General features: G+C 35.2%; 1 protein-coding gene across 1 annotated transcript in view; it reads right to left on the reverse strand.

The window, feature by feature from the left end:
* The window catches only part of LOC106058715 (mucin-2-like), a 46006-nt gene that overhangs the window by 15794 nt on the left and 16060 nt on the right, over positions 1-14152 (reverse strand). Inside the window, exons 3-4 of the mRNA XM_056013796.1 lie at positions 1657-2121; positions 84-312 (exon numbers count right to left, since the gene is read on the reverse strand). Of these exons, the coding sequence (XP_055869771.1) occupies positions 84-312; positions 1657-2121 (694 nt within the window). The remainder of the gene's footprint in view (positions 1-83; positions 313-1656; positions 2122-14152) is intronic.

The following is a 14152-nucleotide window of genomic DNA, read 5'->3' on the forward strand; positions in this document are numbered from 1 at the left end:
TAAACTTGAATGGTAGAAGAAGGTCTGAACGAGTTCGTACGGATACCACACGAGGTGACATGAACAAAACTGAATGAACTAACCTTAGATTTAAAGCTTGAGAAGAAATGATGACATTCTTACAAATACCAGCAGTCAAAAATGTTTTTTTCAAAACTCCATTAACGGTTGCTGTGGTCAGTACAGCATTGCAGGAGACACGTCTTGTGTTGGCACCAGCCACCGGAATGGTAATGTTGGAGATTCCAGCAAAGGAACAATCATTGTTGACGGCTACACCGTTAAGTATACGGAATGAAGGAGTTTGACACACTAGACAAGATACACAAAGAAGTAAGTGTGAAAAGATGAACATATTTGGGTCAGGCATGGTCTTTCTTTCTCTTTCTCTCTCTCTTTCTTTATATATATATATATATATATATATATATATATATATGTAGCATTTTAACATGTTAACTAACCTACTCAAAGGTCAAGACAAATTGAAAAAAGTGCCAGCCATTGCTGCTCTGTATGTAAAGCGCATTTATGATGAAAAGTTTCATTTCTATTTATATTAAGTTATTAACACGCCTTGTCTTTATAATAAACGATGTTTGATGTATACTCATAATGGCTCTATTTTTAAGCACATTATTTTGTTTTAATATAAAGATTAATACATTCTATAACAGACATTAATGGAACGAGGTCCACTTTATGCATATTAAATAGGTGTATTTTTTACTATCCGGTTTACTATCCGGTTGTGATATCTGACCGGAGCCGAATAGCACCGGATAGTAAAAAATGCTGGATATTCGGCAGAAGCCGGAGGCGGAGCGACTATCCGGTGGACCCCTAATATATATATATATATATATATATATATATATATATATATATATATATATATATATATATATATATATATATATATATATTATATTATATGGCTCCTTCTGTCTCGGAAGACAATGGATGCGCCCAGATGAGTCACTGGCTTTGGTTACGTCTTGAGATGGGGCAGAATCTGGAGTGACTGATCAAGGCAATTCTGGAGCGGCAGAGTTTGCCACAGTACGTGCATCTGTACTAGGGCTAGCTGACAGGGCAGCTTTCTATATTATAACATTACCATTGGGTAAAGGCTTCAAATGTTTAAATTATCCCTTTTCAAAGCACTGGATAAAAATCCGATGCCTTTCCCCCTTATTTTATCTGAATCTGAAATAGGCAGGTGTGGGCATGCCTAAAGAAGAAATTATAAGACACGAGATTGTCATCGCAGCGAGAGTTAAAGATTGGTCTGTATAACACATAAAACAATTGCTGTAAGTCATAAACTTTATACAGGTCTAAACAGCCTTCATAAGGAAGAGGCTCAGTGCGCCTTGTGCTCCAAGACCTTTCAGGCTATTTGAAATTTCTCTAAGGAAACAAATTTTCTATTTCAGCTTACAGACTTGGATGGCCAATTGGGCATGAAGAAGGCTGCTGTTTAGCTAGATAGATAGGGTTAACTGTTCTTAGCAGTCTGAAAATCTCAAAGGTATTACCAGGTATTCCACCTCTTGCATTTATGGTCATGAACCTTGTAGCCTACTAGATACAGACATACCAGTCAATACAATGTTATTTCTAGACTCAAAAACTATTCAAGTTTTGACTTACACGATGGTGGCACTGTTGTTGTTGGTGTCGTTGTAGTCGTCGTTGTTGTAGGAGTAGTGGTAGTTGTGGTGGGTGTGGTAGTTGTGGTGGGTGTGGTAGTTGTGGTGGGTGTGGTAGTTGTGGTGGGTGTGGTAGTTGTGGTGGGTGTGGTAGTTGTGGTGGGTGTGGTAGTTGTGGTGGGTGTGGTTGTAGTGGTGGTGGGTGTGGTTGTAGTGGTGGTGGGTGTGGTTGTAGTGGTGGTGGGTGTGGTAGTTGTGGTGGTGGGTGTGGTAGTTGTGGTGGGTGTGGTTGTAGTGGTGGTGGGTGTGGTAGTTGTGGTGGTGGGTGTGGTAGTTGTGGTGGGTGTGGTTGTAGTGGTGGTAGATGTGGTGGTGGTGGGTGTTGTGGTTGTGGTGTCTACTTTAGGCTGAGATCCACATGATATGCTAGCACTGCAGCGGCACTGTTGGTATAGAAGTTGATCAGCTGAAAGAAACAACAAACTATTGATGTTATTTCATACTACCCAGAACTGTTTACCTCTTGGGATCTCTCTGTAATCAGCTTCAACTCTACTGTAAGCGTTTCTTATATTATTTTACAGTATACAAGTTAAACAAAAATCTCACACTTTAAATAGAAACATACGTTTTCCAATCCGATCAAGCAATATTTATACTTTGTACACAGTGGCTGCACTTAATTATTGGGCTTTTGTAGTCAGAGCTGTAGAGATTAAAGTGGTACACTTTGAGCTGCACTGGGGAACTTGTACAGGTTAGAGTAGTACTGGTGAGGATTGTACAGGTTAGAGTAGACTGGTGAGGATTGTACAGGTTAGAGTAGTACTGGTGAGGGTTGTACAGGTTAGAGTAGTGCTGGTGAGGATTGTACAGGTTAGAGTAGTACTGGTGAGGATTGTACAGATTAGAGTAGTACTGGTGAGGGTTGTACAGGTTAGAGTAGTACTGGTGAGGATTGTACAGGTTAGAGTAGTGCTGGTGAGGATTGTACAGGTTAGAGTAGTACTGGTGAGGATTGTACAGGTTAGAGTAGTACTGGTGAGGATTGTACAGGTTAGAGTAGTACTGGTGAGGATTGTACAGATTAGAGTAGTACTGGTGAGGGTTGTACAGGTTAGAGTAGTACTGGTGAGGATTGTACAGGTTAGAGTAGTACTGGTGAGGATTGTACAGATTAGAGTAGTACTGGTGAGGATTGTACAGATTAGAGTAGTACTGGTGAGGGTTGTACAGGTTAGAGTAGTACTGGTAAGGATTGTTCAGGTTAGAGTAGTACTGGTACATACATGCATACATACATACATACGCCTTACTTTCTACTATATAGTATAACTAGCCATATGTTACCCGCGGCGCGGGGGTCTTAAATTTTTGCGTATCACTCTCGATATAGTCACTGAGAGCGCTTTGTAAACAATGAAACGAAATAATAATTTTATAAGTAAAGCGAATGCGGAATGCGTGAATGTAAAAATAGTTTGAATGGAACTATCAAAATAGCTAATCGACTGAAATCCATTTTTTCATTAAAAAAAATTGCTTGTAGGCCTACATATATTTGATTAATATTTTAAAAGAATAGACTTAATTTGGTATGTTCATGTGTTAAAGTGTAAAGTAGATCTTGAGTTAGACATAGATCTGGATCTAGATTAATCTTAGATGGAGCTCATTCTGCGCGTGCGTAAAGGCTTTGCTCTGCGCATGCATGACGTATTTTATTAGATTACGCGATTCATGAAATGTGTTAAAGTATAAAACAATCTTTGCGAAGAGAAGTTCTATCATCTTAGAGTTGAATTAGAGTTTTAGACCTAGGAATAGAGAGATGTGTAACCTTTTGTGTATAATGAAAGAATGTACGCCAGGAATTATAAACTCGCAGATATAAGGAATTTATGTAAAAATGCTTTTGAAACACAAATTTGAAGCTTAATTTTATTAAATAATGAAATCAATAGACTATATTTTGTAATTTTTATGTGTCAAAGTAAAAAACTATCTGTGCAAAGTGTAGTTCTTAAAATTAGATCTAGATTTAAATCCTTTCGATCTTTTCTCATGTCAACATGGTAAACATGGACTAGATTTATAAGATACTATACTTTCATAGAATCGTTTTTTTTCTTCTTTTTTTTTAGGGTCTTAAGTTTGTTTAGGGCTAAAATGCATACACTACGGTCCGTTAGAACCCAAGGAACATTTATGCCAAGCTTTACCAAGATTGGTCAAACGAATACTCACACTTGACTAGAGTAACACCTTTAGTTAAATCACTAAATTTAGAAAGCCTTCAGGACAGAAGACTTAAAAGTAAAGTAGCAATTATACATAAAACACTGAACCATAATCTTCAAATACAAAAACAAAATTTTAAAAAATACTCAGAAAGACACAAAAATAAAGGCACATTCCTCATCCCATATGCTAGGACAAATTTGTACAAATACTCCTTCTTCCCTAGTGCTATTAGAGCATGGAATGGGTTGCCCGAGCTAGCCAGGAAAACCAGTGACTTGGCAGAATTTAAGTCATTGATTAATATGCATGACTGAATGCATGACACGTAGGACGTAATCATCTTCTTTTTATAAATAATATCTGTATTATATAAGATAAGATAAGATAAGATAAGATAAAGGTTTTGATTTCTATTCGGCACATACGTACATAAATACATACATACATACATACATACATACATACATACATACATATATACATACATACATACATACATACATACATACATACATACATACATACACACATACATACATACATACATACGCCTTACATTCTACTTTATAGTATATATATATATATATATATATATATATATATCATGGGCGTAGACAGGATTTTTAATTTCGGGGAAGGGGGGATCTGGACAACCCCGCCGATCCCCCCCCCAAAAAAAAATTATATATATGTTTGTATGGATGAATGTGTGTGTGTACATATTTAATCTCTATTACATTCTGACGCTTCATTCTTTTGTAAGACGTTTATTGTGGCCTAGAATGGGTTCTTCCTGGAGTTAGTGAAAACATTGTAGACTCCTCGCCGTTGACAGCAAGGGGTCTGGGGGAGCACTGAGAGCTCCCCCAGCGCGGGGCTGAGCCCCGCCGCCAAGCACTATTTCTGGTATTGAAAGCCAACTAAATGCATATTCTGAGGTACCTACTGTTATGACATGATTAGGAATTAGTTATTTGTTTCGGGAATAGGGTAAAGTTTTACTTAGCGACGATGACGTAAAGTTGGTTAAAAAACAAGAACGCTCTAAGTGACTCTACAAAGAAGACGCTTCTTGTAGAGCAGTACAATAGATATACGGATTTACGGACATAGCTGACATCGGACGATTCCCTTCTTGATTATTAAATATATTTGTAGAACAACATCAGCGTCGACTACATATTTGATTGTTTCGGCCTTTCGCCGGTGTTACTGAAGTAGTTTGAGTTACGCATTACTTCCAGTCAGACGTAGATCTACACTAGATATATTTCCAAGAATCAACACCTCGCGGAAGCCTTAACACTACAATGCATTATTTTGTTATTAAAAAGTTTTATTTCAAAAACCTAATGTGCTATTCTTACTGACTTAGACCCTCTCGCGCCGTTCGGCGCGTTTGCTGGCAAGCTGTTTCCACAAAAATCTGACACTGGCAATGTCTGAAGCCTCTTCCCACATGCTCTGAGGACCTCCATGAATGTGTGGCGCCAAGTTGTACTAGGATGTCATCGCAACTCTTATTATGTGTAATTCATTTTGTCGGAGAACATGTCTCGCAAACCTCATGCGACGCTCTGTCACAACCTTAGTAAGGGTCGACTCCCGTTTCGGCAAAGGATTTCCTTGATTTAGACCCGATCTCTATAACTGACTCCTAAATTCCTTCTTAACCATTTTTGTAGAGCCACATTTAGTGCTTTTCAATTTCATTGCACTTTATTAATGGAGCCCAGCCACCGGTAGACATGTGTAACTTCTCTTGACTACGCTCTTGGAATTAGGTGACTGTAGTTTGCTTTAGAAGTTATATCGAAAAGGGAGGTTTTATCGTCAAAATCATCTGTTGGGGGGTGGGGGGGTTAAACTAAAATATATCTGGAGTTGTTGTTGTTATATTTAAATTCAAAATCACATTTAGCTACGATCATATAATTTGGGGACTGTAGTTTGCTTTAGAAATAATTTGAAGAATTTTGTGTTTCAAAAGCATTTTTTAAATGAATTAGTTCCTGATATCTGTGACTACAGATTTCCTGGCGAACATTCTTTCATTAGACAATACCGTAATGAATCGCGTATTAAAAATTAATTCGTTTAATTGTTAACTTTATAATCCCATCCCTAGATCTAAAACTCTAATTCAACTCTAAGATGATAAAACTTCTCTTCGCACAGATAGTTTTATACTTTAACACATGAACATACTAATTATAGTCCATTCATTTCATATTTTGATCAAATAAACATTAAAATTTGGTTTTCTAAAGCATTTTTAAGAGACTATATTCATTTACGAAAGCTGCGAAGCCGAGTTGAGATAGGCCTAGATCTATATTCATTCATGAATCGCGTACTAAAAATTATTTCGTTTAATTGGTCCCTTTATAATCCCATTCATTTAACACAGCTATCGCTCTTTTCGTTTTTAATAGATATGAATGTATCGGCTTCGGATAAGCCCATTTTCGCAAAACTAATTTTATTTTCGAAGCGAAAGAAAAAAAATTGAAAGGATCATTAGCTAAGTTTAACATACATCTAAATCCAATCCACTAGATTAGTAAACACAAACTCAGACCCGCGGGCCGCGGGTAATGTCAGGCTAGTATATATATATATATATATATATATATATATATATATATATATATATATATATATATATATGTGTGTGTGTGTGTGCGTGCGTAAGTGTGTGTGTGTGTGCGTTTGGCTACCGGTAAATCATATAATGGACCCCTCCCTTTTTTAATTAGGACAATATAATGATATAATGTTAAACGATCGCCCCCCCCCCCCTTTACATTCCCTTGCCCAGCTGATTCTAGTATCTATTACTTTGAATTGGACCAGTCCTTAAATTCAAGTATCACCTCCCCCCCCCCTCCACAATACCTTCCTTCCGTAACCAATAGAGCCTAGCCCTATTGACACTATATGACTACTCTTCTACTTGACAGTACTGATTCGAACTATTTGATTGGCTCTACCGCCTGAGCCCTTTTGTTCTCTTCTTACGTCCTGCAAATGTCCCCATACTTTAGACGTAACCCCCACCCCAACCCCTTTTGTTTTGTGTGAATACAACGTGCCTGCATTTCAACATCCCCCTTTTGGACAGTGTCTTCTAGTCTCTGTGACATTGAAGTAGGACGGTCCACTCATTTCTGGCCTGTTGAACTCTATCTAACTTTCTCTACACCCCGCACCCAAAATGTTTGTCTAGTGTACATCTCATTGGCTCGGCCTGCTTTTTATCACTACAAACAGTGGCGTCACTAGGGTTGGTCACAGTGGCGTCACTAGGGTTGGTCACAGTGGCGTCACTAGGGTTGGTCACAGTGGAATAAGTGTGAATGGATCATTATGAAATATTTTTTCCATTTATAAACTCACAGAATGAAATACTAATTCAAATGTTGCTTTTAAAAAGAATTTTGATCTTTCATACCGCTTTGAACGATGTAGAATTTATATAAGTGTCTTTTTCTTTTTAAATTTTCGTTGTTTATGTAATTTTATTAATAGTTATTACATACAGATTTATTGCAATGTGTCAGATTATGAAAATAAGAAACAGGCTTAACATCAACTGGGCATGCTTTCTTTATTATAATTTTTATTTGATACTTTTAAAAAACTGTTTTACATTAAACAAGTGTTTCTCAAACTTTTACTTGTGACGTCCAAATAACCCGCCACCCAAAGTTATGTTAGCCGTCAACGTGCCAGCTAGGGCTATAGGGTAGCGTTGAAAGTGGCAATGTTACAAATATCGTTTTTACTTGAATCATACTTCAAAATGAAAAACTACGATGTAAATACAACCGACTTTTTGTTTCCTTAGAAAACGCTTTTCGCCCCTTGCCTTGTAAGCTTGTTTACAATTTCGATATTTTTATCGAGAAAACAACAATTTAAGATAATAATAATATAGACCTATATATATATATATATATATATATATATATATAGAGAGAGAGAGAGAGAGAGAGAGAGAGAGAGAAGAGAGAGAGAGAGAGAGAGAAAGAGATTTACATATTTAAAGTGAATTAGAATGTTTAAGTATCTATCCTTAAGTATTCTGCTTTTGCAAAAGTGTATTTTTTTTTCACCTGGAAGTCACCCCCTAGTGTGTGTTACCCGGTACGGCCCTCACCCCCGTAAAGTGACGCCACTGCTTATAAACACATATTTTTTTGCCAGAGAATTCGGTTATCATTTACTTCCCCCACGCCCGACATATACTCCGCCTTAGAAAATATTCCTACATACTACCTACTTTTCAGCTTTTTATCGAAATAGAATTGAAAGGCCTTCTGATGCTTTCAAAAACCACTAATTTGTGAATGAATTTTTAAAAAATCATCTTAGGATCGAGGTTATAAATTACGATTAGACCTCGAAGTAGATGGAATTATTGACTTTAAATTGTGTGAAAAAACGCTATTAAAAATATTTTTTTTTAATTAAAAAAAAATTACAGGGATTAGGGACTTGAACCCCTGACCATCTGACTCAAAGTGGATGCTCTACCGACTGTGCTAACCCTGTGTTATAAATTTTAGAAGAAATTACGCACAAAATCTGAAGTGCTAAAAACTGAGTATAATCTTGTACTTTTCAATAGCTCTATTTAAAAAAAAAAGTTTAGATCTAAATTAATATGCCTCATATTTAAAATAAGAATTTATTGGAATTTTAGTTTTAGATCTAAAACACAAGTCTATCTAGATCTAATCTTTTATTATAAATTAAACATCATTACTTTTCTAAGACAGAAAAGATTGATTGGGGCCAATGGCGTCACTAGGGTGTGTGTCACCCGGTGCGGTCAGCTCAGGGTGTCACTTTACCCCTTTAAAAAAAGTGTGTTTTTTTCGTTTGTTTGTTGCGCTGTAATAACTATACTTTAAAATTACCACGTGATTTGATTCTTCCACAACTATAAAAGGAGAGTGTCTATTCAATTTTAAAATGCATTTGTTTATTACAATGTATCTACAGTTCAATGGGTTTACGTAGTCATTTGAAACACTGCTAGCATTCTTAATCTTTGGAATAGAAGACATTGCCATTAATCTAGAGTTCAATTTTGCAACGATGCAACCCATAAGTCAATTTCACTGTTTGTTTTTTTTTTTTTTTGGATTTCAAACTTGAAAACTTATCATTAAGTTGATCAAAATTAATTTCTTTAGCTATCTCATTTATAATAAAATTCCCCTTTGTGAAAGTGTCGTTTGTTCCTTTGTCTCAAAAAGTTCTTAATTTTTATTTTGAAAATCCTTTTACACATGAGACGCCAGATAAGCAGATGGTAAGAAACGGTTGAAGGCTTTGTTCAATGATTTAGAGATATTTTTTAAGGTCTTAGTGGCATATGAATCGTGCACTGTCAATTGTTATTTTCATCAAGAATAACTTTTGTTAACTTGAAATCCGTTCTCAGTCATGGTATTTCTTTTGAAAACTCATCCTATACGTCAATATTTTCAAACTGACATCTACAATAGGTACGTTGGTTGTTGAACTAAAGAATGTTTCGGTTGGATTGCTCCAAATTAATCTAATCCCTCAATGATTGCTTCCAGTAGGAGTTGAAGCTCAGAGTTAAAAAACGATCAATGCATACAAGAATGAACCTCTTTTTCTCTTCTTAAATAGTGAGTCCGGTATCTTTTGATCGCTCGCCTGACATTTTTTCTTCTTGTTTTAATTTTGTTTTCTTCTGAATCACAGTGTTGTTTTGTTTTTAGATGAACCTTTTCTAGACATTTGAAGACATTAAGTTGATCTCATCAGCTTCTTTTTTTTTTGTCTCCCTTAAAATCGTATAACTTCTGAATTTGCGTGTGCTTGTCAGGTATGCTATGTCAGATGTGTCGTGAAACAAAATACAAAGGTGCTTACAGTCATTCTACTCTATTATCTTTTACATTGTTTGCTAAAACATGTATACACTTTTTAACATGACAGATATACTTTCAACTATGTGTTTTATCTACATAACATTTCCATCATCTCGTGGAAATTCTTTTTTCAATAAAGGCTCGTCGTTAATATGGTCACAAAGTGTCAAATATCCTGCTTTTATAGAAACAGTCCATGCATTGTTTTGTTTTTATTTAAATCAATCATAGCAACGATTTCCTTGTCAAAAGTATTTCTAGCCGGATGCTCTTGTTTTCCAATGTTCCAATCCAGACGAATTCTTCGTATGTCTTTTAATAATACAACATCGGACTTTATTTCAAACACACTTTCAATTAAGTTACCAATTTCTATTTCAATTCAATCTGTTGAAAATAGACGACAACAAAATAATACAGTGCTTTTGATATATTAAGTGACTAAACGGTCCACATTTGGAAGCATCAGAACCATTCTTACCACTAGCCAAGAAGAAAAATCCCTTAAAATATTGAAGTATAGCATTTAACTGAGACATTGTAACATTTCCTTTATCTTGAATGGAGCTATTTTTACAGAAAAATGAAATAACAGAATACTCTTCAGAATTCTCATTGGCCACTTATTTACGTTCCAATTCTACTATATTTACATTAAGTACATGCAGGACCCGCCCTACTGATTGCGCGGCCGTATGCGAAACGGATGTCGCGAGGTCTAGTCTAAATAGGGATAAGGATAATAAGTGAAAATTAAGAATTAAAAAAAAATTTTTAAAATTCGTCATTGCATTTTATTCATACTTTACTTTGCGAAATGACGGTCTAATGAAATTACCAGCCATCTTCAATAGAAGGTAGTTTTCCAAAAAAAGCCGATAAACATTCACATCTGCATTTTAGATTTACTATCGACTGGCAAAATATCGCTTTTAATTTTTTTTTAGAGATCGAGATAGATTTAGATCTCTATTTCAATGCCACTGACTATTACAGTCAATGAAGTATTGCTACTTCCTGTCTTGGTTTAACTTCACCTTATTATTTGTATTAAATGAAAGCTGGCAATGCCTTTTTTTCCCATCGCGATTAGGATTGGCATTTTCCATATTTATTGACACCCCAAAATGACAATGTTGTCTATTTTTCAAGATATTTTTATGAGTTTTCAGAATAATTTAATAATTTCAATAGATTTTCGTGACTTTTTTCCTATACTTTGTAATTTCAAGAGAGTTCCATGAGCTCCTGGGAAATTATAAGACCACAAAACCCTGTTATAAGTTATAATGGTTTAATTGAATAATTTACAACTAGTGTTAGCTCGGGGCCTATGAAAGTGCGGGGCCCTCTGCGGCCGCATAGGTTGCAGTGCCCAAAGGCCGGCCCTGATTACATATGAGATTTCAATAATATTTTATGCCTGAAGAATGTCGTCATTTGTTAAACAGTGACCATTGGCTGGCAACCTGATATTATGGTGCTAGCTACACATTCAATATACATATACATACATCATGCAGCTGGTAAACATCCGAAAGTAAGGTTTCACGTTTGCCTGTGATATTAAGTATAATATAGCATTTTAAACCTTTGAAGTAATTGCATTGAAAAAAATAAAATATGTTTAGTTGAAATGAAAAAAAAAAGTATATAGATTGATTTATTAATTGTGAATAACATGTTCCAATATAAAGACACTGTCGTTTTTTTAAAGTTGTTAGTTATTCACAAAGTTCATTTGTTAAAACTTGGGTGTCATCCCCCTAACGGGTGTCACCCGGTGCGGACCGCACCCCCCTAGTGACGCCACTGATTGGGGCGACTCCCCTTAGAGCCTGAAAAAAAGAGTTTACGTACATAAAAATCTATATATGTATAGATCTGTGAATCGATCAATCGCGGATACAAATTTATTTCCGGTTTCCAGTCTAGATATAATATATAAGTCTATGGGCCTTTCTTAATTGGAAATACAACCGATTTGTTCCTTAAAAAGATAAGAAACCCCACAGATTTAGATTAAGCTTTTGAGTATCGCCGCCGAAAAAAAATGTATTCGAAAAATAATATTTTTTTAGAAAAAGGTCATTTGTGATTTGTGATACATTTTGTTCAATAGGCCTGTCTGTAACTTTGTTTTGTTACAGAACTATAATTCAAAGCTCTAAACCAAAAAAAATTTAGGAAGTGGGAGGTGAAATTAAGTGGACCAATTAGATTCTACTCTAAATTGTCCGCATTTTTAGGATTCAAGCATAAATGGTGAGTTATAGTCCCAAATGTATTAAAACATTAGGTCAATATCAGATTGAGTAGAGGTTGGAAAAAAGGCGAGTAGGAAAAAAATATTGGGGTTCAGAACTCATCTCAATTGTTACTCTTATACTGTATCTTTTTTTCATGAAATCTAGATTTTCCAAAACATAGTCTTTCTTAAAATAATTATAAGTTTATGTATAAACTCTGTCGCCATATATTTTATATATTTAAAAAATATATTTAATAATATAAATTAAACTTAGGTCGAGTTTGAAATTCAAATCTAGGTCGCTGTCTTTGACATCTGTCACTCAAACCAAAGACGGGCTCGTCACGTGATAGAAATATTTCGGCATTAATGGTCCACTGCATCAGTGGATTAAAGACTTTCTGATAGGGAGAGAACAAACTGTAATAATAAATGGTTCTAAATCAACACCGATAACAGTAAACTCAGGTGTACCTCAAGGAACAGTCTTGGGTCCACTACTATTTTTAATTTACATAAATGATTTACCAAATTGCATTACTTCAGGAACAAAAGTCAGATTATTTGCAGACGATTGCATAATATATAGAACAAAAAAAAAACACAAGACACAGATATTTTACAAAGAGAATTAGATGAATTACAGAAATGGGAATCAAATTGGAGCATGTCTTTCCACCCAGAAAAATGTCAGTTGTTAAGAGTAACAAAAAAACTAAAACAAATTAATTCCACTTATCTTATTCATGGCAAACCAGTAACACAGACTGAAAACGCAAAATACCTAGGTGTTATAATAAATGAAAAACTGTCATGGAATCCACATATTGATGAAACTACAAAAAAATCAAACAAAGCATTAGGATTTATTAAAAGAAATTTCTATAAATCAAATAAGAAAATAAAACTAAAATGTTATTTAACCTTGGTTAGGCCAATAATAGAATATGCATCCTCTGTTTGGGACCCCTCAACTCAAGAAAACATTAAGAAACTAGAACAGACACAAAATAGAGCAGTGCGATTCATAACAAACGAATATTCACATTTGACTAGAGTAACACCTTTAGTAAAATCACTAAATTTAGAAAGCCTTCAGGACAGAAGGCTCAAAAGTAAAGTAGTAATAATACATAAAACACTGAACCATAATCTTCAAATACAAAAACAAAACTTAATAAAATACTCTGAAAGACACAAAGATAAAGGCACATTCCTCGTCCCATATGCTAGGACAAATTTGTACAAATACTCCTTCTTCCCTAGTGCTATTAGAGCATGGAATGGGTTGCCTGAGCTAGCCAGGAAAACCAGTGACTTGGCAGAATTTAAGTCATTGGTTAATATGCATGACTAAATGCATGACGCGTAGGACGTAATCATCTTCTTTTTTGAAGTAACGTCTGTATTATATAAGATAAGATAAGATAAGAAAACTATGATTTGATTGATTACGCCACCGGAAATAAGAAAGGGGACGCTCTTTGGCGAACAAAGACGCGCAATATAGAATCTATATTCTTTAGTCTAGAGCAGGGGTGGGCAACATTTTTGTATCGAGGGCCGCATTTGAAAAAGTTTGGTAATGTCGGGCCGCATATATATATATATATATATATATATATATATATATATATATATATATATATATATCGATATATATCTTAGAAAGATAAGCTTGCTGTGTAGAATGTCTTTTAATTCATATATACACTGTATTACGATTTTTAAATATTGCTGTTGTCTTTTTATATCACAATATCCCTACAAATATACAGTTGTACTTAATGTGCAGTATTTTACTTCTTACACTCGTGCATAATGTTTCTTAACTGTGAAACTTTCTTACTAGTTGTTACCCCAATGATGCTGTCAAATCACAGTCAGTCAACAGTGACCAGTGATTATACTTTTTTTAGTTTCCACAAAAAATTGCTTGCTCACTGAATGAGACAATTTATGTTCCGGAAGTTAAATGTCGGGACGAGCGAAGCCTTCCCTTGTGAAGCATCACCAGAGAATGCTGACCATGTCTTTCAAGGGTGCAAACTAAATCAAGAGACCCGAACAAGATTCCGCAAATACTA

Source organism: Biomphalaria glabrata, chromosome 16, assembly GCF_947242115.1.
Source record: "Biomphalaria glabrata chromosome 16, xgBioGlab47.1, whole genome shotgun sequence".
In the NCBI taxonomy this organism is placed as follows: domain Eukaryota; kingdom Metazoa; phylum Mollusca; class Gastropoda; family Planorbidae; genus Biomphalaria; species Biomphalaria glabrata.